Raw genomic sequence first — 21,809 nt, 5'->3', positions numbered from 1 at the left:
TCACTTGCATTCGGACGGCCGGTCACATGCCCTGTGCAGCCCCTGTGGAGACCCCGTCCAGGTCACAGCCCAGCATCTTTGGTGTGGCCGGAACCCTGCCCGCTGGGCCTCGGGCCGCTCAGGCCAGGCTTTGCCCACTGAACAGAGCATGGGCAGGGGCCCAGGGCCGTGGCGCCTTGCAGTGCCGGCGACAGATTCTTTGTGCGCAGCAACCGGAGCACTTTGAAAGCCTCCTTCAGCCGCAAAAACAAACCCTGGGCAAACCCGCCCGCTGCCAAGCATGGGGGCTCCATCCTGGTCTCAGCCAAGCAGGAAGGATTGGGATCGGCTTCCACGCGCCATCCAGCAGCAGGAGGTGGTCTCAAGCCAACCGAAAAGTGCAGACCTTCTTCCCAACCGGTGCAGCGCCAGAACTGGAATGAGGTGGGTTGACCTGCTGGCTGGGAGCCTCGCTCCCTGTTCCTCTTTGTTTGAACACGATAAGCGGATCTCACCACTTCCGTGCTCACCCGGGGCCTGGGCGAGGAGCCTCTGCCGGTGGGGCCAGGGCCCTGTCCTGTCCTTCCACACCCGCTTCAAGCACAGCCCTAAGCCCCCTCCTCCCTTTGCTGCCGCGGAGCACTCCTCGCAGCGAGCACCAGAGCTTTGGGGGTGCACAGGCGGACTTGGCCCCGTGAGTCTGCGTCCTGCGGGGGCGAGCACCTCGAGGAGTGGACTAGTGTGAGCTCTGCAGCACCCCTGACTTCACAGAAGGAAGTGCGGTGCTGCCCGAGGGCTCGGGGTGGGCCTTCTGGGGCCGGAGGGGGCCTCCAGGAGCAGGTGCAGTGCGTGCAAAAGCCCTGTGGTGGCCAGACTGGAGGACTCCCCCGATTTATCCTCTGACCAAGATACGGTTAAGTCAGGAATCATTAAGAAATACCTGGAAGGTCCCGAACTATTTAAAAACAAAACTTCATACCACTAAGAGACAAGTCATGGGTGAAAGAAGAAATGAGAAAAGAAACTGGAAACCAAGCGAGAGCAAAAATAAAGATACAAGTCAAGTTCGGTGGAACGCAGCTGGATCAGAAATCAGAAAACTGAACAGCTTTCAGTGCTCACAGTAACAAAATAAGGAAAGCTCCAAGTCATTGATTTCCCACTTTAATCAATTAGGAAAGCACAAATTAAAAGACGACAAAAAGGTACGCGAGGAAGAAATAACAGCAGTAACTTCACAACAGCAGAGCAAGAGGCGGCGGCCTGAGGGCGGCCCCGCCCACCCGAGGCCCCGCCCACCGAGTCTTCCCGCCCTGCCCCACCCACCGAGGACGCACCCACCGCGCGGCCCACAAAGGTGCCCCGCCCACCGGAGACCCGCCCATTAAAGAGTCCCCGCCCATTAAGTGACCACGCCCGCGTGGCCCCGCCTACGGTGACCCCGCCCCTGCACGTGCACTGGACGTGCCCTCGCTCCCACGTGGCCACGAGGCAGCCCGGAAACGGCTGCCAACGGTCGGCCCAGTCGGCGACAAGCACAGCAATCCCATTGGCCGGGCACCCAGGGCCGCAGGCGCAGGCGCGGGCACAGCGACCCCATTGGCCGAGCTCCGCAGGGGGCGGTGCAGGCGCAGACGCAGGGACCCCATTGGCTGGGCGCGAGGGCGCGGGCGGGCGACCGCCGGGCCGGCGTTGGAGCGCGAGGCGCGTGCGTGCGGGGGCGTGCGGGGTCGAGGGCGCGGCCATGCTGCGCCTCGCGGCCAAGGTGGTGGCCTTCTTCTGGAGGAGAGCCGAGGGCGCCGCGGGGCCGCCAGGGCCCGAGCTCGTGGAAGGTGCGGGGTGGGGGGGGAGGGGGCGGTCCTCGCGGCGGGGCGCTGTGGACGGGGCGGGGGGCGGCGGCCTCCGGGCGGGGCGTCGGGGGCGGCCCTCAGAGCTGGGGTCCTGGGGGGCGGCGGCCTCCGGGCGGGGCGTCGGGGGCGGCCCTCAGAGCTGGGGTCCTGGGGGGCGGCGGCCTCCGGGCGGGGCGTCGGGGGCGGCCCTCAGAGCTGGGGTCCTGGGGGGCGGCGGCCTCCGGGCGGGGCGTCGGGGGCGGCCCTCAGAGCTGGGGTCCTGGGGGGCGGCGGCCTCCGGGCGGGGCGTCGGGGGCGGCCCTCAGAGCTGGGGTCCTGGGGGGCGGCGGCCTCCGGGCGGGGCGTCGGGGGCGGCCCTCAGAGCTGGGGTCCTGGGGGGCGGCGGCCTCCGGGCGGGGCGTCGGGGGCGGCCTTCAGAGCGAGCGGCCCTCAGAGCTGGGGTCCTGGGGGCGGCGGCCTCCGGACCGGGCGTCTCCCAGGGCGTGTGCCCGGGAGGTGGAGCCCCGGGCAGAGGTCAGAAACGCCTGCGGTGACCCGCGCAGGCCAGTGCTCTCTGGGGCCGTCTGAAGGTCAGGGTCCCCTGGCGACTGGCCTCAGCTCTCCCTGAGCTCCTGAGCTCGTGGCGGCGCCCCCGGCTCCTCCAGGCCTCCAGCATCCGGAGAGCCCCGGGGGACTGAGAATGCTGCTGGAGCCCCAGGCCATGCAGCCCCGCAGCGCAGGTCCCTTCCAGCACCTGGCTCGGAGCGATGACACGGAGTCCGGTGACGGCCAGTGGCGACTGGGAGAGAGGACGGCGGCCATGCGCACAGAGAGGATGCCCCAATCACTGGTCGGGTGCGGGCAGGATCTCGTGCTGTACCCCAGCCCATGTGCGCTCTGCGAGGGGGCCTCTGACGGCCCTGGGGTAGACGGCCTACCTGTCCATGTCACGGGTGCAGGCAGGCACAGCGTGGCGAGGGCCTCGCGCAGGCCCCCCGCCCCCCAGCACCTGGCAGCCTGCCTCCAGGCACCTCCTTTTGAGCGCCCCTCTGCCCTGGGGGTCGCTGTCTCCCGGCCCCTGTTGGGCCGCACCCACCCTCCTGGGCGCTGGAGGTGTGGCTGGTGCCTGCACCAAGACAGCCGCCTTTGCCTGGCCAGGGGACACAAAGCTGAAGACCGTGCAGGGTGTGGTGACCAGGTACTGCAGCGACTACGGCATGATCAACGACCTCATCTACTTCTCCAGCGAGGCCGTGGCTGGTGAGGTGCTTCTGAATGTCGGCCAGGAGGTCATTGCTGTCGTGGAGGAGAACAAAGTGTCCAATGGGCTGAAGGCCATCAGGGTGAGGCTGGCGTCGGGCCTCCCTGCAGAGAGCGCCTGGCGGAGGGTGGGTGGGGCCGGCAGCGCGGTCTCCGTGGACGACAGGGCAGCGTAAACCTGGGGAGGCGCAGCTTGCCCGGAGCCCTGTGCTGGGCGGGGCCGCGTCCCGTGTCTGGGCCTGTGCTGGTCTTTCAGCAAAGCTTAAACCGGTCACCATTGCCTCTTGGGGTCTGAGCAGCAGGAGTAACTCGTGTCTCTGCTTGGGCACGGCGCTTCTCGGGTGTGGATTCCCGGGAGTGGAGCAGCTCGTCAGGAGGCCGCACATTGGACGTTTGGGCCATGGCCAAGCCACTCCCTGTGGAACCGCCCCTGTGCACCCCGGAGGGGGCGGGAGCCCTGCCCGCACTGCCCAGCTAGTGCTGCTGGCCAGGCCAACTCCGGCCAGTGCCCGCGGCTCTTGCCCGAGCAGAGCGCAAGGCAGGGTGACTCCCGCGATTTACCGTGGGTCGCTTCCATACTTCTGGTCTGCTTTGTCGGGTTCCTTTTGCTACCAAAGTCCACGTGTTGAGGAGACTGGAGCTTTGTGAGGGGGAGGCACAGCCTCAAGCCCGCCAGTCCGTTTCCACAGTCTCGGGGTGGGTCCAGTGGTGTTCTCGCTCCGTGGGGCCCCCAGGTGACATGACCCAGACTCAGCCTCGGTCTCTTAGGTTTTCCTTTGAAAATTGTCCAGGGATGTTTATGTGCGACTGGTTCCCGATTGCTGGCCAGTGAGGCGGGCGGGCCCCTGGGCTGGCCCTCTCTCCGTGGCCCCATCCTCCCTCTCTGAGGACGCAGTCCTGATCTTCAGGCTTCCTGGCCCAGGGTGGGGGGTTGCGGCTCCCAGATGAGGGACCACCCCCCTTGGGCCTCTGGGTTCCGTGAGCTGTTCCCGTGGAGAGGGGTGGGGAGCAGGCTGGGGCACCTCTGATTGGTGGCCCAGCCGGAGGCGCAGGTGAGCCGGTCTGTGCTTGCTGCTGGCACCTGCCCGGGGCTGGGTGCGTTTCCAGGTGGGGCCTTATCCTGGAGCGAGTTCGCAGGGCCCCCGCTGGGGTGGGTAATGGCGGGGGGGGGGAGGGGAGGCAGCCCCACACCAGGCCTCTGGCGTGTGAGTGTGTCCTGTGCAGGTCAGGGAGGCTGGGGAGGCTTCTCTGAGGGCCTGGGCTTGTCAGGCGCTGCTTTTGCAGTGGCCGAGACACGGTTCCTTCTCCTGCCGGGTGGCCTGCAGGCCCATTTCCCCACAAGTGAGTTTCCCAACAGAACAGAGAGTAAATACCCCAACGGTCTCCGGTCAGCTCCACTTTGGACACTCCCAGGCGGCGATCAAGGTCAAAGACCCGGCCTTTCCCGCCGAGGAGTCAGGCGGCAAGCGGCCAGGAGTCCCAGGCCCTGCGCCCTGCTCACCCCGTCCTCGGTCCGCGGCACCTGGCTCCCAGCACCACGCGGGCAGCGAGTGCTCGCTACAGCGGTTGCCCTAACCTCACGCAGCATCCGCACGCTCTCCCCCTGCCCCGAAACAAAACCCTGGACCGGCTGGTAACGCAATTAAAACCCGACGTGCGCTCCTGAGCGGGCCGCTCACCGGGCCAGCCTGCGCATCACCCCCCCTGCAGCTGCCACTCGGCTGTCAGGAGCTCACGGATCGAGCTCCCTTGCACTTGGGGCAGAGCCTGTGGAGCTGCGGCGCCTCTGTGCCTGCCACGTCCGCCTCGCTGGCCTTTCTGCTTCTGTGTCCCTGAGGGCTGCTGCGGTGTGGCGGGTCCTCTTGCCGTGTGTAGACAGCTGTTTGTCTGTCTGTCTTGCAGGTGGAAGCTCTTTCAGACAAGTGGGAAGATGACCACAAAGGCTCTGGCCTGGGGCTGTCGGACTCCAGCCCGCGGGTGCTGATCGGCTGCGTGACGTCCCTGACGGAGGGGGCCGGCTACATCAGCCAGAGCACCTACTTCTCGCTGGAGAGCGTGTGCGAAGGTGAGGGCAGTTGCTGTCCTGACAGCCAAGTGGCAGCTGCAGGGGGGTGATGCGCAGGCTGCGCAGGCTGGCCCGGTGAGCGGCCCGCTCAGGAGCGCACGTCGGGTTTTAATTGCGTTACCAGCCGGTCCAGGGTTTTGTTTCGGGGCAGGGGGAGAGCGTGCGGATGCTGCGTGAGGTTAGGGCAACCGCTGTAGCGAGCACTCGCTGCCCGCGTGGTGCTGGGAGCCAGGTGCCGCGGACCGAGGACGGGGTGAGCAGGGCGCAGGGCCTGGGACTCCTGGCCGCTTGCCGCCTGACTCCTCGGCGGGAAAGGCCGGGTCTTTGACCTTGATCGCCGCCTGGGAGTGTCCAAAGTGGAGCTGACTGGAGACCGTTGGGGTATTTAGTCTCTGTTCTGTTGGGAAACTCACTTGTGGGGAAACGGGCTTGCAGTTGCCTGGGTCCTTGCGCCGGCTGATGGGAGGGGCGGGGTCTCCCTGTGGCAGAGAAAGTGGCCCCGGGGTAGGGCCCAGTGTCCCAGCAGCTGTTGCTCCTGGTGCCCGGGACCCGGAGTGCAGGGGGAGGGGCGGGGGTTTGCCTGTTGTGGTTGGCCCTGGGAGTTGTCGGGTCTTAGCAGCCTCCCCCAGGTATGGCTGTTTTCTGCCGTGTGGCCCCAGAGCCACCGGCCTGTGGGCAAGATGCGGTGCCCAGCGAGCAGCGTGACCTCCTGCCCACCTGGCTGGGCATCTGCTCTGGGCCGCCCTGCCCTGTGGCCCCGGCTGCAGCTGGCCCGAGTCAGGCGACCGAGTGGATTTCAGATTCAGCTGGCCGTACCGTGTTCCCCGGTGATGGTCTGTCCTGAGACCCTCCTCTGGGCCCAGGGACCAGGCCCACGCGGAGACCAGGGCCCTGCCTGTGCCAGCTGCCTCTTGAGGGCCTCAGCACAAGGAAGGCCTTGCCCAAGCCCTGGTGCCGCCTCCGGTCAGCGCGCAGGGACTCGCCACGCAAGCCGTCTCTGGGGCTTTGCAGGGGGTGCCGGATTTGAACGCTTTACTTTGGGAGGCCCGGTCACCTCCGACTTGGGATGGGCTCGCAGCTCCCCCAGGCAAGAGCAAGGGCTTCAGTGGATGCTCCTCATGCTCCTCCCGCCCCAAGCGGCTGGTGGAGTCCTGGGCGGGCGCCGGGCACCGGTGTTGGCACTGTCAGAAGCCGGTGTCTGGGCCTCAAATTTACTGAGCACGGCGAGTGCTCGCTCCGGTCCTTGGTCTGTTCTGGGAAACCGCGACCGGGCATGAGCCCCGAGTCCCAGAGGAGGCTCCTGTGGCGCGGATGGGAGTCTGCCAGAGTCGCCAGGACCGGGTCCCTCCGCCGGGTCACGGGAGGCCGTGTTGTCTCTCGGGGTCTGCTGTGCTTTGAGATTTCCGAGTGGTTTGGGCCAAGCATGACCAAAACCCAGACTCTCCCACCCTCGCAGGGCCAGGGGCGCACGGCCAGGGGCAGCAGAGTCGGCCAGAGCCGTGGGGGGGACATGTGAGAATGTTACCTTGGGGTGCCAGCCAGAGGTGTGGGGTTGAGAGGATTCCCCGGAGACAGTCCTGGGCGTGCGCTAGAGGCTTGTCCACCTCACGGTGGACCCAGGGGGCTCCCGCTCTTCTCCGCCCTGGTTTCTGTGCCGGGGGGGGGCCGTGACCGCCGTCTTCCTCTGGAGGTTTCGTGCCCTGCAAGGGAGACTGGGTGGAGGCCGAGTACTGGATCCGGCCGGGCACCTGGAGCAGCGAGGCTGTGTCGGTGAAGCCGCTGAGGTACAAGCGCGTGGACAAGGTGGGTGCTACCTCTGGGCCCCGCCCCTGTATCCCTGGTGGCGCCTGCACAGGGGGAGGGAGAGCCCCCTTCTTCCCGAGAAGCTGAGCCCCTCCTCGGGGTGGGACCAGCCGTGGCCACGCTCATGCGGCTCCGGGGCCCAGACCGGGGTGCCCTTGTGGCTTGAGGTGGCGACGACGTTCGGCAGGGTCGGGCCGCGTGGGGGGTGTGGAGAGAGCCTGGCTAAGATGCCGATCTGGGGCCCCCAGCTCTCTTGCCCACGGGGCCCCAGCTTCATGCTCGGCTGTCCCGTGGACTTGGAGGGCGCTGTGTGGCGGGGCTGGGCACACGGGCCTCCCCAGCGCCCGCTCCCCCAGGTCTGCATCTCCAGCCTCTGTGGGCGCAACGGGGTAATCGACGACAGCATCTTCTTCACGCTGGACTCCCTGAGGCTCCCCGAGGGCTACGTGCCCCAGCGCCATGACGTGGTCAGCGCGGTGGTGGTAGAGAGCAGCCAGTCCTGCTACGTCTGGCGGGCGCTGTGCCTGACGCCCTGGGGCAGCCGGTAATGAGCCGGCCACCAGTGCCAGGGCACCCAGGAGGGTCTAGGCTCCTCAGCAGGGGCACCTGGTGGGCGGGGCATGGGTCGTGCCTCTGGGGCCATCATCACGCTGCCCCGGGCCTGCTGGTGCGGGGCTGACCGCCCCTCCCTGCCGCTCCCTGAGGCTTCACCGTCTTGGGGGCAGCAGCCAATTTGGGGGGGCTGAGGGGAAGGGCGTCTGGGGCCCAGGAGCACCCCCCCACCCCCCAGCGAGTGTGGCGTGGACGTCCCTCCTGCCCAGCCCGAGTGGCCATGTGAGCCGGCAGGTCCCGCCCGGTAGCCTCGCCCCTCGGGGCCCTGCCCCCTCGAGTCCAGGCGCAGTCCGGTGACACTGCAAGCCCTGGTTGGCACCCTGACCCCTCCCCTGACCCCTTCCCCGTGCGTCCCCTGGGGCAGGGCAGAGCGCCCGGGAACCTGGGGCGTCTTGGGGCGGGCGAGGGGCAGGCGGGGGGTGTGTGCACCTGAGGACTAGAGTGGCCGGGACAGGGTCCTGGGGAGGGGGGGGAGGCTTTCCGCTTGTCGATGCCTTTGTTGCCAGGAAGGCTGCTGGGGGTCTCCAGGGCACAGAGCCCTCGTGGGGGAGCCCCTTCCCTCCACACACCCATGGGTGGGGCCTTACTGGTGCCCAGAGTCAGAAGCTCCTGCGCCGGTCTCCTCACCGGCTGCACGGGGCACCCTCCCTTCCTCCTGCCCTCTCCCTGCCGCCCCCCCCCCCCCCGCCCAGGAGCTGAAGGAGTAGCCTCTGTGGCAGGTGGGTGTCCTGGGCCGCGTGGTCCCCCGGGGCCTCCATGACCTGTGTCGGTGCTTTCTCCAGGAACGCCCCTGCGGCAAGTGGCCCTGCCGAGGAGGCCTGCGGGGCCCTCCTGCTGAAGGACAAAGGTGACATTGAGGTCACCAGGGCGACCAACTTCGGCTCACTGCGGGAGGGAGGCAGCAGGAGCCTGGGCATCTGGATCGAGTGAGTCCGGCTTCCCGCGGAGCTGGCCTCTGCCGGTGCTCCGACCCCAGACGCCACCCTCGCCTGCGTGGTGGGGGGCTCTGCGCCGCACGCCGGCCGGGTCGGCTCTTGCTCCAGGCCACGGCCGGCTCTCCTTCCCAGGAACAAAGGGGCCGCCCCTCAGAACCTGGTCAGCTGCAGGCTGGCTGGCTGGGATAAAGCCAAGCAGTTCAGGTTTCGAAAGCTGGACAGAGATCCCGCAAGCCCGGGGGTGTGCCCCGCTTCTGCCCCTGAGGAGAAGACGTTCTCGGGCGTGAACGTCCCTCCGGGAAACGGCTGCCGGGACAGCGAGACCCATGAGGCACTGGGCAGCGGCCCAGGCAGTGCCAGCGAGCCCCCACCAGGTAGCCGCCCCCGTGGGGGATGCCTGGTCCAGGGGTGCTGGGTGCGGCGGTGGTGGCGGGCCCTTGGCTGCTGCGGCTCGGGATGGGCCTAGCCAGCTGGAGCTGCACCCGCCCCTGCCATTTGGGGGCCGAAGAGGGAAGGAAAAGCCCGGCCCCATGCCCAGAAGAGGTGTCCTGCCGTGCCGGGGGTGCCTAGTCCTCGCGGGTGTCGTCCCACAGGGCGAGCCCTCCCCCGGGGCGGCCCTGGCCTCTGCTGCCCGGGGGCCCCCGCCTGGGTGCCAGCCCTCCTGACTCTGCCCGCCAACCCCGCGTTCCCTGGGGCCTCACCGCTGACGTCTCCCCCAGCAGGTGACTGTGCCTGTGGGGGGCAGCTCAGAGAACGGGACCAGGGGGTCTCTAGGAAGCAGGTGGCAGAGCCCGAGCCCGCTGGACTCATCCCGCCGGGGGGGAAGACGCTGCTCGTGGTCACATGTGACGCCAAGTACGTGGTCGGGGCCCGGCCGGTCCGCTCTGGCGTCCACATGTCCGCTCTGGGGCTCTAGGAAGAGCCTCGTCAGGGGCGAGCCCTGCAGGATCCCCACCCCCACACGTGGCCTCCCGCCCAGCAGGGACGGGGAGCCCCCAAGGCCCTGTCCTGTGCGCCTCTCCCCGAGCCCCGCCTGCCCACGTGCTTCAGGCCCATCCGCACCCGGCCGGTGACCCACTCGCCCGCCGTCCTCCCTGGGTGTGCCCGAGCCGCCCGGGGCTGGCCCGGTGCGTGAGGCCGCCTGTGCCATGGGGGCTCCCCGCGCCCCCGCCTGAGCCGGCCGCCGCTCGGGCAGGAACTCGGGGCGCTGCCGGGAGCTCCTGCTGCTCTGCTTCTCCCACTTCATCATTGGGCGCTGCCTGGAAGTGAACGTGATCAGTGGGGAGGAGGCGCTGATCGCCGCGCGCGAGCCCTTCTCCTGGAGGAAGTCGCGGGGTCCCCCGGCCGTGGCCTCCGCCAAGACAACAGTGGTGGTGACCACGCAGAAGAGGTAGCAGGGCCGGCCGGGTGGGGGTGACCCCGCCTCCGGTCTGGGCCTCCGGGAGGCGCCGGGACTGGTATGGGGTGCCCGTGTGCACGCGGGGAACCGGGGTCCCGCCGGCTGCAGAGCTGTCCCGACGCCCCCACAGGAACTCAAGGCGGCAGCTGCCCAGCTTCCTGCCCCAGTACCCGATCCCAGACCGGCTGAGGAAGTGTGTGGAGCAGAAGATCGACGTCCTGACCTTCCAGCCGCTGCTGGCCGAGGTGGGCGCCTGGCCCAGCCCTCCGGCGCCCACCCCAGGCCCGGGCTGGGTCTGCAGGGTCAGGTCACAGCCCGTCGCTCACGCTGACCTGGAGAAGGGGCACCTCAGGATGCTGGGCACAGGGGACTGCAGGCAGGCTGCGGTGCCTCTTCAGGGAGCCATGCCGGCACGGGAGAGGCCTGTCTGCAGGCACCGGGGGCGCGGCTGCCAAAGCGGGAGACAGCAGGGGTGGATGGATGGAGGTGGGGCGTCGCGGCCCCGCGCCTGCTGTGGCTGGGGTGCCGCCCTCGGGCGAGCAGTAGGTAGGCGCTTCGGGGAGGCTGGGCAGAGGGGGAGGAGGCCCACCTGCCTGCCTGGGGCCTACTGACCTCCGGGATGGGCAGCTCCAGAGGGTGCCCGGGGTCCACCAGGAGGCCCACTGGGGCCTGGAGGGGGCGGGGAGCAGGCACGGGGCAGGGATGCCACCAGGGTTGCCTGTCCCCAGGGCCTGGAAACCCTGAGCCCAACTCCAGGCCTTGTTGTGTCGGCGGCGCCCCACTGGCCAGCGGGCGTCGTGGAACAGCTGCACACACTGGACGCTGCTGACCCAGCAAGATCCCGGCCTCTTTATTTGTCGTGGGTCAACCCGCGTCAGCGGCGGGGGCAGGAGGCAGAGGAAACAACAGGGGAGTGCTGAAGGACGGGCTTTTGTCGCCCAGGGCTGAGGGGGGACATGGGTCTGCGGGCCCCATAACGTTTATCTGCTCCACGAGCAAGTGTCGTTATGGAAACCAGACCCCAGCCCCACCCCACCCCCCGGCTCCCAGTTACAAGGCGTGCGCTGACGAGCTTCGGGGTCCCTGTCGCACGTCGGTGGTTGGCGCTGGGCGCTCCCAGTCATGGTGATGCCTGCCCTCCCGGCTGACCCAGTTCTTGCTCCAGATTGACCTGGAAGGCGCCTCGCAGGGTCGGGCTCCTGGGATGGCTGACCAGGCAGCTGCAACCTTGCACGGGGACGCTGAGCCCAGGTGACCGATGGGCTGAGCAGGATGACAGACCTGGACCGCGCAGCGCAGGGGGTGTGCACGCCAAGCCCACACCGCCCCCCTCCCCAGCTGGCTGGACCCTGGCTGGCTCTGCGGCGTGTGGCGCCCCGTCCTTTACTCTGTGTACTCAGGACTTGCCCGGGGGCTTCGCTGTCTTGACGCTCGTTGACCCCGCTGTGGCCAGGGGACCGGCCACGCGTCCGCATCTCTCACAGCCCCGGATGTGCCTGGTTCGGGGCGGCGTCCTATGCAGTCAGAAGGACAGGCCCACGGGCAGCTCTTCTCCGTGGTCAGCGAGGGGCAGTGTGGCCAGGGCCTGTACCTGCTCTGCTCTCCGTCACCTCCTGCCTGTGACCTGAGCTCTCCGAACGCAGCACCTGGCCCCTCCGGCAGGCTCCCGCTGTCCCCCCAATCTGGCCGGGGCTGCCGTGTGGCCTGACTGCTGGTGCTGCCTGTTGAGATCGGCCTGGCTCTGCCCTGGGGCCCTCTGCGCCCCTGGAACTGGTCCTCTGGAGTGGCTTCCACTGCGGCACGGCCAGGCGCTCAGGGCTGCTGAGCTGTGGGCTCACCCCCACGCTCTACGTGGGCGGCCGCCGCAGCTCTGCCCGGTGGTCTCAGCAGGAACGGGGCCTTCTCCCAGGAGACGCTCCTGGGGTAGTGGCTCGGGTGCAGGGAGAAGCCAGGGGTGCTGCTCCCAGCTGGATGGGACTCTCACCCCAGGCCCTGTGCTGCTCCCGTGCACCTCGGGGCTGCTCACGCTTCCCCGGGGGTCTCTGCTCCCTCCCAGCCCCTCCCCAGGCCTGCTCCTGCCCACAGCACCCCCCCCACCAAAACCCTGCTGGGGAGCAGCTGGGGCTGCGGCCCGAGCCCAGCGGCCGGGGCTGGGGATGGCTGTCCAGCCGCTCACCCCAGACAGCCGCTGAGGTGTGGCGCGCCCCCCGCTGTCCGCACGCTCCCCCTCAATCACTCTCTACTTGCCGTCTTGCTCAGCTTCTGAATGTGAACAACTACAAGGAGAAGTTCTCCGCCCTGCTGTGGCTTGAGGAGATCCACGCGGAGATCGAGCTCAGGGAATACAACATGAGCGGCGTCACGCTCAGGCGCAGCGGGGACCTGCTGGCACTGGAGGTGCCGGGGCTGGCCGAGAGCAGGCCCTCCCTGTATGCAGGTGTGTCTGGGGCGCCCGGCCTGTCCAAGCCCCCCACCCCCGCATGCCCCACCCCGGCGCGGGCCCCACGCAGCAGTCCGGGCTCCGAGTGACAGGCCCTGTCGGCCAAGCAGGCGACAAGCTGGTTTTGAAGACCCAGGAGTACAACGGGCACGTCATCGAGTACATCGGCTACGTAACGGAGGTGAGGGCCCCACGCTCACTGCCCTGGTGGTGGCCTCTGCGCCCACTGGGTGCCCCACGGGGCAGGCTCCCATGCTGGCCGGGCCTCCTCTGGCACTGGTCTCTGTCCTCTGGACCCTCGCCTGCCGTGCTCGGCCGGTCAGTGGCTTCAGACCTGACTTCTGGGCGCAGTGGCCTGCCCTGGTCCTATTTCCCCCGGGTAAACTGCCCGCCTCGGCTGAGCACAGGCCCCGCCTGGACCCCCGCCCCCACCCCCAGCCCACGTCTGTGGTCCCTGACGCCTCCCGTCCCAGCTCTACCCGCCTCGCCTCTGGGTGGACCCACGTCTGGTCTCGCTCCCAGGACTCTGTGTTGACTGAGGGGCCCGGTAGGGCCTTCCCCAGGGGAGTGGCTCGGTCCCCTCTGTGGCCCAAGGTCCCCCACCTTTGGGGACACCGCTGAGCCCCGGCCCCCGCCGGCCAGACTGCTGCGCTGATGGTGCCTCCTGGGCCCCGGCCCCTGGGGCGCAGCCCAGACACTGCCACTGCGTTCTGGCCCGCGGGGAGGGGGTGTTCACGCCGTGGGGGAGGGCGGGGGGGGCTGAGGCTGACTCCGGGCAAGCGTCTGCTCCTCTCTCAGATCCGCGAGGAGGACGTGACCCTGAAGCTCAACCCTGAATTCGAGCGCACGTACAACTCGGAGCCCATGGACGTGGAGTTTACGTACAACAGGTGTCCCTGCTGGCCGCTGTGCCCCTCGGCGGTGCCGTCTCCAGGAGGGCGGGGGGAGGGGGGTGGGTGCAGCCCACACCCCATCCCCTCCTGGTGACGGGGCTGCCTCGGTCCCCAGGGTGCGCACTGACCCCCGCTCTTACCACACTCCACTGCGAGCCCGTGGTCCACCCCAGCTACCCCCACTGGCCTCTGCTGGCCCCAGGCCCAGTATCTGGGACCCGCATGAGCATCCATCGGCCGTTGAAAGGGTGGGGCGTGTCCCTCCAGGGACCCTTGGGGTCCGTCGCCAAAACGGTGGGGAGCCCCAGCCCCCGAGGGGCATCTTCACAGCTGGATCTCCCGTGCTTCCCGGCCCACTGTGCCGTGGCCTTCCGCAGGTCATGAGGCCCCTGTCCACATCCTGTCATGTCCTGCCACCGCCCTGGCCACCCCTGGGCCCTGGTGCCAGCCCTCACCAGGCGGGCTGCTCCCGCATCTGTGACGGGGCTTGGGACATTGGCGGGAGCTCCTGGCACCCGCCTTCCCAGCTCTGGAGACGCCCTGGAGCCTCTCGGGGAGTTCCGTGCACCCGGAGGGGCACACAGGTTCTTCCGGTGCCCTCCACGCCGCACTTGCCTCTCGCCTGGCTCCAGCGCGTCCTGCCGTATGGCCAGAGGTGGCCCAGGTCGGGGTCCGGGAGCACTCTCCGCGCCTCGAGTCTTTGCTGTGGGAACTTGCAGACTGGGCTCTGAAGACCCTTCGGTCCCAGGGCCAAGCCCACTGCCCTCCTCCGCCTCCCACCCCCACTCCTGTTCCGGCAGCTTCCTCAGAGTCAGGTTTTGGGGGCTGCCGGGTGTGTCCCGCCCACCCGCCTGCAGCTGGAGCTCCGAGGGCCCAATACCCACCCCCATCCCAGGCACGGGCCTGCTGGTGGGGCCCCGGGGCTCTTCTGTCCTGGTCCTCGGAAGTGGAGTTTGGGGTGTTCTGCCCCCCTGCCCTGGGCTGTGCCCTCGGGCGCCGGCTCCTCTCCCCCCGGCCTGAGCCGGTCACTTTGGTCCTTGGGAAACTGCCAGTGACTTCCCTATCCTGCCGAGACACGCGTGACCTCCTCCGGCCGCGGCTCCCGCCCCTTGGCTTGGGAGAGGGCCCTGCCCCTGGCCTCGGGTGTGACCAGCATCTTCTCTCCGCAGGACCACAAGCCGCCGGTGCCACTTCGCCCTCGAGCAGGCCGTGCACCTGGGCGTGAGAGGTAGCGCCCCCGCCCTCGCGGGGAGCCCGCCCGGCCACACCTGCCCTGTCCGCCCTGCGGGCTCCTGCGTCGGGGACGCCTGGCTGAGGAGCACCGCCCTGCCCGGGCTGGGTCCACTGGGGCTGGCCGGGAGCGGTTGGCTGCTTCTGCTGCTGCTTGAAAATGTTTCCTTGACGCCACTTCTGCTTCTTGTGCCACAAGTGCTGTTTCCAGATGAAGTCGTCCTGCAGTCTCCCCAAGTGGCCGGGACGTGGATGCCCTCCAGAAGCAGCAGGCCCTCCCCCACCGAGGTATGGCAGGGATGGCCTGGTGTGGCCACGTGGCCCAGAGGCTCGGCCGCTGGTGTGCCAGAGGGGCCACCAGAGCCGGCCCAGTGTCCCTGCCGCAGCTCAGGGGGGCGGCCGTGGGGTCCTGGGAGGGTGGGCCTTGCAGCAGGTGGCCCTGCCTGCTCCCGGTGGCGCTGCCTATCTGGAGGCCGCCCGCGCGCCCAGCTCCTGCCGCAGCCCAACGCCCAGTGACTGCCCCGTCCCACCAGTGCCCCCGGGCCTGGGCAGCGGGGCCTGAAGGGGCGTGTCTGCGGTTTATGGTGGCGGAACGCTCGGTGCTAGCGCACGCTTAGAAACCTTGTACTGGAAGGGCTCTCTCCAAAGACGCAGAGCTGTGAGTTCCAGGGCATCCCACGGCTGTGAGGGCCCTGGCCATGTGGCCGCCGCACATCTGACCTGCCCTTTTGGGCTGTGCCGCTGGGCGGTGGGGGGGGGGGCCAGTGGACGGGTGGGGAGGGGGCGGCCACCTGAGCAAGCTGAACCCGGCGCTGGCTCACATGTCACAGCCGCCTCGCGGGGGCTACCAGTGTCCACCCCAGGCAGGGCAGGCTGCAGCTCGTGTCCCCAGTGGTGGTGCCCAGCAAGCTGGGGCCCCCACAGTCCCAGGAGAGGGCGCGGGGGGCCCTGGGGGCAGCAGCCAGGCCTGGTGTGTGGTGGTGACAAACTGGGTGTCTCCGCGTGAGTCTCCGCGTGGCGGGCTCGTGTCTGGAGCCGCCCTGGAGCCGGGCCACACGGGAAAATTCGCAGGGCGGCGGTTCCCGGGGCCTGTCTCTGGCCTGTCTGCTCTGCGCGTGAGCGCGTAGGCGCAGAGCCTTAATTTCCAGTCGTTCTCCTGCACGGTTACTTCAGGCTAGGACTGCCGGGAAGGATCCAGCTCAGACTGCGGCGCCGGCGAGGCGTGGGGGCGCTCAGGACACGCTGGGGCTGGCGGCAGATACGGGTCTCCTGGGTGCGTATCCCGGGGCCAGGGCTGAAGCGGCCGCGGAGACTGGATGCTCCGGCTCAGGGGCCTGCTCCTGCGGGCGGGGCTGTGCGCCAGAGGCCAAGCTGACCCCCTCCGCCCGGCCCGACCGCCCTCTCCCCTGGCAGCGCACGAGAGGGCCCGGGAGAGGGAGTTCTTCAACCCGGTGCTGAACGAGAACCAGCAGCTGGCAGTGAGACGCATCCTGAGTGGGGATTGCCGCCCACTCCCCTATGTGCTCTTTGGGCCTCCGGGCACCGGGAAGACCGTGACCATCATCGAGGCCGTGTTACAGGTGCGGCGCAGCGCCCACTGCCAGGCCTCCCGCTGAAGCGTGGCCAGCACAGGGCGGGGTGGGCACCCGCCTTGCCGGCTCCTGGCTGGCCTCGTTCTGCGGGGCTGGGGGTGGGGACCGCGTCTCCACTTGGGGGAGGGTGCTGGAGTGTGGCATCTTGCGGAGACGTTCCCTCCACAGCGGGGGGGGGGGGGGGGGTTGCGCGTGCTCCCGCTTGCGTGGGGGGGCAGGCCTGTCGACGGCGCGCCCGGCAGTCTTGCGTGGTTGGGGACCCTGGTCCCACAGAGGGGATTGCCCGGCTGCACCGGGGCCTGTTGGGCCGTCCCAGGCGTGGGAGCGAGTCCCTGCCAGGAGCACGTGCCTGTGCGCAGGCGGCGACCAGGGTGGGGGTCCTAACCGCCCTCCCGCCCCGGCTGCAGGTGCACCACGCGCTGCCCGATAGCCGGGTCCTGGTGTGCGCGCCCTCCAACAGCGCCGCCGACCTGGTGTGCCTGCGGCTGCACGAGAGCCGCGCTCTGCGGCCCGGCGCCATGGTTCGCGTGAACGCCACCTGCAGGTTCGAGGAGGTGAGCCTGCCCGCCAGAGCGGTCAGACTGCTGGGGTGTCGCACACCGGGGCTCTCCTACCGGTTTTGGGGGAGCCTTTTCTGAGGAGGCCTCAGAGCTCCAGGTCTGCCCCCAGGTGGAGCGTTGTCTGCCAAGAGCCCAGCCCTGGCCATAGTGTGGTGTCCGGGGAGGCTCGCGGGGCGCGCGCTGTGCCCCTGGCACTGAGCCCCCCAGTTAGATTGGGGGGAACCGGAGGCCTTGACTTCCAAAAGCAGCCTGGGCCGTGGCAGGCTGGCAGCTAGGTTGCCAGGGGAGCAGCGGGACAGGCCGAGCCGCCCCCGCGCCGGAACGCATCTGGTCCAAGAAAGGCCCCAGGGCTGGCGTGTGAGCGGCTGCCTCTTGCGCAGACGGTCCTGGAGGCCATCAAGCCGTACTGCAAGGACGGGGAGGACATCTGGAGAGCCTCGCGCTTCCGGGTCATCATCACCACCTGCAGCAGCGCCGGCCTCTTCTACCAGATCGGTGTGAGGTGCGCCCACGGGGCCCAGCACGTTCACATACCCGGGGCGTTGGCCCAGCCAGCCCTCAGGGCGGGACTGACCAGGACGCCTTGGCCTCTGGCCTGGGGGGCTGTGAGGAGGCATCTGGGCTGGTCCAGGGGGCAAGGGAGGTCGAGCTCGGGCATAGTCAGCAACCAAGTGCCCAGCTGCAGCAGCGCCCCCACCCTCCAGGCTGCGAGGAGGGTCACCCCCTGGTGAGGGTCGTGGTGGGGAAGGAGGAGTCGCAGCCCATTTCCCTCAGCCACACACCTGCCGGGGCCAGTCCAGCTGCGGGGGAGGAGGGGCTGCCTGCCCAGGTGAGGATGAGCACTTCCCTGGCCCATAGGGCATGGGCCTGGGCCAGCGGGAAACCAGACCCGGCCAGCGGGAGACCAGGCCCCGGGCCCTTGCTGTGTGTCCCTCAGCACCCGTGCTGGGCCGGCTGGCCAGCATGCTCCCAGCGTGGAGGCTTGGGGCCCAGCGGAGGGGAGGGTGGCAGCAGCAGGTGGCCGGTCTGCAGGTCCAGGACTGGCCAGTGCCCGCCATGCAGGTGCCCACAGGTGCTGGCCTTTCATCACAACCCCACCCCATATCCCAGCTTAGACAAGGGCCCCTGGGGGCGTCCAGCTGGCCCAGGTGCACTGGCCCGAGACCTGCGGGGCTGACGCAGACACCTTGCTCCAGGGTTGGCCACTTCACCCACGTATTCGTGGACGAGGCAGGGCAGGCCAGCGAGCCCGAGTGCCTCATCCCCCTGGGGCTGATCTCAGACGTCAGCGGCCAGGTACTCTGCGCCGTCCCGCACTCTGATGGCAGGGAGGGTGGCCGGGACCCCACGGCCCTGGAGCTGCCGGCCTAACCTGGGGTCATAGCTCAGGGAGGGCCCCCCTGTGCACTCGGGACGGACTCAATCGTGGGTGTGGGGCATGCTGGGGCGAGTCCCCACAGCCCTGGCCGGCTGCCCGGGCAGCTGCTCCCCTCCCAGCACCTGTGGGCAGACCAGGGGCCCTTCAGCTCCCTGGTGCCCCCAGTTCTGCATGCGGGAAGGAGGGGTGTGGGTGGCTCCTCCCGCCCCCCCCCCCAGGCCTGGGCAGCAGGGAGACGGGAGGGCAGCAGGCTGGGCTGGCTCGTGGCCCTGGGCCTGCTCCCCAGAAGCTCTGTGCCACGGAGGGGTGCCAGGGAGGGGGCAGGGCTCCCTGGACAGTGCTGGGCTGCCAGACGGGCCCTGGCGAGAGCAGGGCCACGGGGAAGGGGAGCTGGCAGCTTCCTGTTCCCCTCCCTCCTCCCCCGCCCGCGGCAGTGCCACCATCTGCAGCTGCCCCCCTCGGGCCTTGCCCCCAGATAGTCCTGGCGGGAGACCCCATGCAGCTGGGCCCCGTCATCAAGTCCAGGCTGGCCATGGCCTACGGGCTGCACGTGTCCATGTTGGAGAGGCTGATGTCCCGGCCTGCGTACCTGCGAGACGAGGACGCGTTCGGGGCCTGTGGCGCCTACAACCCCCTGCTGGTGAGTAGCCCCGTGGCAGCACCCGCCCCCACCGAGGAGCTGCGGCGGCTTCGCTGGGCGAGGGGCTCAGGCTCCTGCTCAGGCCCCCTGCCGGCGGGGCGGATGCTGCCCCCTGGAGTCGCCAGGAGCAGGGCAGGCTCCCCGGGCCGCTGCTGCCCCCGGCCGGCTGGGCAGGCGGGGGCTGCCAGTGTGAACGAGTCTGGAGCCTGCCCAGTTGGTTCTCGTTGCCGAGGAGGAAGCGCTCAGCAGGGCCTCCCTGGCCTGTGGCTTGGGGCACTGCCGTCCTGCGGCCTCCCCGGCTCACGCACAGCCTGGCCGCGTGGGGGACACCTCCAGAAAGGCCGAGCTGTCTAGCTTGTGCCGCCCGCCTGCCCCTCTAGGTGACCAAGCTGGTGAAGAACTACCGGTCGCACTCGGCCCTGCTGGCCCTGCCGTCCAGGCTGTTCTACCACCGGGAGCTCGAGGTCTGTGCAGACCCCGGGGTGGTGGCCTCCCTGCTGGGCTGGGAGAAGCTGCCCAAGAAGGGGTTCCCGCTCATCTTCCATGGCGTCAGGGTGAGCTGCCCCGTCACGGGCTGGGCGGAGGGGGCTGCAGGGAAGTCAGCGGAGCCAGCCAGCCCCGCCCCGAAGGGCCTGGGGAGGCGGCGCATGGGGGTGATGCCGCCCCACTGGCCAGAGCCTCGCGTGGGGTGACTGGAGGCTCCCTGACGCTGGGAGGCCGGCCTCGGCGTGGGGCGTGGGCCGAGCCCTGACAGTTCTCCTCCTGGCGTGGGGGCCCCAAGCAGCCCCGGCCTCCCCAGTGGGGCCCACATGCTGGGGCCTTGCGCCGACCCCCGCGCCTGGGGAAGCCGGGCTTGTGATTGCCCCTTCTCTCCCGCCCGCCCAGGGCAACGAGGCGCGGGAAGGGAGGAGCCCGTCCTGGTTCAACCCCGCGGAAGCTGTCCAGGTCATGCGCTACTGCTGCCTGCTGGCCCGGAGCTCCGCCCGTCGCGTGTCGGCCGGCGACATCGGCGTGATCACCCCCTACCGGAAGCAGGTGTGGGCCCCATGTCTCTGGCTGGTTCTGTCCTGGGCGTCAGCCTGGCCTCCACTCTCAGCCCTCGGGCAGTCCCGGCCGCCCCCTCAGGAGCCGCGGGTGTTGGGCTGACCACACCGGACAGCACCACAGGCGCCCAGCCCTGGCGGGGGCCCCAGGGCAGGAGAGGCCTCGCCTCAGCCCATGCCACCCCAGGCCTGGGGTCCGGCCGGGGTCTGACCCACTGGCCCCTGGGGCCGGAAGGCGCCACTGGCTGGTGCTGGGTGCAGAGGGGCCTGGAGACGCGCCCTCGTCGTCGGTCCCGCTCACAGGTGGAGAAAATCAAAATCCTGCTGCGCAATGTGGACCTGACGGACATCAAGGTGGGGTCAGTGGAGGAGTTCCAGGGCCAGGAGTACCTGGTTGTCGTCATCTCCACGGTGGGTCAGCTGGCCGGCGCGTCGGGCCCTGGGGGTGGACCCACAACAGGGACTGGGAGGCAGAGGCGGGAGGGGCACCCCAGCAGCTGCTTGGCCGAGGGCAGGTGGAGCAGCTGGGGAAGGGCCGGAGGTGGGGCATTGGGCGGCCCGTGGGTGCCAGAGAGCCATCTGGCCTGCCTAGGGTGCTCAGGGCAGTGGGGAAAGGAGAGCCCTTAAGGGCGCCCCAAAAGCCTGGCCGGAAGAGGGTGTCCCTTGCTGTCGATGGGTGTCTGCCCCTGCTTTGTTTGTTTCTAACCTAAAATGGGGGACAGTGATGGTTCTCTTTGCTAAATGTTTTCATATAGCAGGCGCCCCCAAAACCTCTGAACCCCGCTTGTGTTTCCCCAGGTGCGGTCAAACGAAGACAGGTTTGAGGACGACAGGTACTTCCTGGGCTTCCTGTCCAACTCGAAGAGGTTCAACGTGGCCATCACCAGGCCCAAGGCCCTGCTCATCGTGCTGGGGAACCCCCACGTCCTCGTCAGGGTGAGTGGGGCCAGGGCGGGCCGCGGGGGCTGGGGCGGGGCTCACGTGGCTCAGCCGGCGCCTTCCCGCAGGACCCCTGTTTCGGGGCGCTGCTGGAGTACAGCATCACCAACGGCGTGTACACGGGGTGTGACCTGCCAGCCGAGCTGCAGTCCCTGCCGGCGTGAGCGCGACACCCTGTGGCCGCCCAGACAGGCAGAAGCGCCGTGGGGCTGCCCCTGCCCCTCGCTGTCCGGCCTCGCCTGCCGAGGACCCAGCCCAGGAGGGAGCGGGCGACCGGCCGAGAGGCTGTTGCTGCGCCGCCCTGTCTGGCCACCACTGACGGCCGGAGGGGTGTCCTCGCGCAGGGATTACACCCCTCCCTTCCGCCCTGGGGTGCCCCAACCCCCCCAATAAACACTCAAGCAGATGCCAGTGTGTACGTCCGCGGGGTGCACGGAGGCCTTAGGGTCCGCTGACACCTGCCAGCCCTGCCCCTGGCCCGGCGCTGGCACCGAGGGGCCCGCCAGGGCTGGGGCCTGTGTCCAGGGCCCTCAGGGCACGTCTGGTAGGGCCAGCTGCGGGAGCACCCACCTCCGGCGTGCGGGCGCCGGGTGGGGTGACTAATGTGCTTGGGGGGTCTCCCAGGTGAAACTCGGGGCCCTGTGGTGGGGGGTTACCTGGACATCCCCTTGGCCCCTTCAGGGCCTGTTTTGGGCACCTCTGTGCCCAGGAGTGGGTGGAGGCGCGGCGCTGAGGGGGGCCGCAGAAGCACTTGAGGTGCACAGGTGCGGCGTGGGGGAGGGGCCCACTTTAGCATCGAGGCCAGAGACCCAGGAGGATGTGGTGGGCCTTGCACCTGCTGGGGTCCACGCTGCCCGTCCGCCGGTCGGAGCTGGGGGCCCCGGGGGCTCTGGCACCGGTGGCCTGGCCTGGCCTAGCCAGCCACAAATGACGCCACCCCCACCCAGGGCTGGAGACCACCCCGGGGGGCTGCCGAGGTTCTGTCTGGAGCGCCCCCCCCCACTGGCTGGCTGGCCCACGGTGTCCCCCAGTGGAAGTGGCCAGTCAGTGGGGTGGGGTGTCCCGGGTCCCAGTGGGGACCCCTGGGCCAGAGTCCACCGGTGTGTGGGCACTCGTGGGGCGGAGAAGTGTGTACCGCTGGGCCGATGGCGAGCGAAGCCCTCCGTTGGCTGCCGCGTCTGCAGGGACAGCAGCGCCTCGCTGGGGCGACCT

The 21,809-nt window shown here is 69.4% G+C and overlaps 1 protein-coding gene across 4 annotated transcripts; it reads left to right on the top strand.

The window, feature by feature from the left end:
• Nucleotides 1–1,714: 1,714 nt before the first annotated feature.
• MOV10L1 (Mov10 like RISC complex RNA helicase 1) lies at nucleotides 1,715–21,023 on the top strand. Of its 4 annotated transcripts, none has more exons than XM_037513362.2 (26): nucleotides 1,715–1,811; nucleotides 2,967–3,151; nucleotides 4,971–5,133; nucleotides 6,824–6,936; nucleotides 7,293–7,480; nucleotides 8,331–8,474; nucleotides 8,616–8,857; nucleotides 9,206–9,338; nucleotides 9,679–9,873; nucleotides 10,013–10,127; nucleotides 12,142–12,319; nucleotides 12,433–12,503; nucleotides 13,121–13,212; nucleotides 14,385–14,443; nucleotides 14,645–14,733; nucleotides 15,619–15,718; nucleotides 15,859–16,025; nucleotides 16,445–16,591; nucleotides 16,978–17,099; nucleotides 17,794–17,893; nucleotides 18,451–18,615; nucleotides 18,996–19,169; nucleotides 19,501–19,650; nucleotides 19,962–20,069; nucleotides 20,457–20,594; nucleotides 20,666–21,022. In XM_037513362.2, the coding sequence occupies exons 1-26, from the start codon at nucleotides 1,724–1,726 to the stop codon at nucleotides 20,759–20,761; spliced, it is 3,522 nt and encodes a 1,173-aa protein (XP_037369259.1). In that variant the 5' UTR covers nucleotides 1,715–1,723; the 3' UTR covers nucleotides 20,762–21,022. The 4 variants fall into 4 exon arrangements, with proteins under 4 accessions (XP_037369259.1, XP_037369256.1, XP_037369260.1 ...); XM_037513359.2 differs by having other exon boundaries at nucleotides 9,203–9,338; XM_037513360.2 differs by lacking the exon at nucleotides 1,715–1,811 and adding an exon at nucleotides 2,357–2,663 and having other exon boundaries at nucleotides 9,203–9,338; nucleotides 20,666–21,023.
• The last annotated feature ends 786 nt before the right edge of the window (nucleotides 21,024–21,809 follow it).

The sequence above is a fragment of the Talpa occidentalis genome, unplaced genomic scaffold (genome assembly GCF_014898055.3).
Source record: "Talpa occidentalis isolate TD23 unplaced genomic scaffold, MPIMG_talOcc4v2.1 talOcc4.16, whole genome shotgun sequence".
Lineage (NCBI taxonomy): Eukaryota > Metazoa > Chordata > Mammalia > Eulipotyphla > Talpidae > Talpa > Talpa occidentalis.
Note: the sequence above shows the minus strand (reverse complement) of the source record. Positions and strands in the feature narration are given on the sequence as shown.

Bases quoted from the DNA above. Each gene is read 5' to 3' on its own strand.
- MOV10L1 (XM_037513360.2), top strand. From the start codon at position 2,576: ATGACACGGAGTCCGGTGACGGCCAGTGGCGACTGGGAGAGAGGACGG. The intron at 20,070-20,456 runs GTGGGTCAGCTG...GTGTTTCCCCAG, and splicing joins TGGTTGTCGTCATCTCCACG to GTGCGGTCAAACGAAGACAG. The intron at 20,595-20,665 runs GTGAGTGGGGCC...GCCTTCCCGCAG, and splicing joins ACCCCCACGTCCTCGTCAGG to GACCCCTGTTTCGGGGCGCT.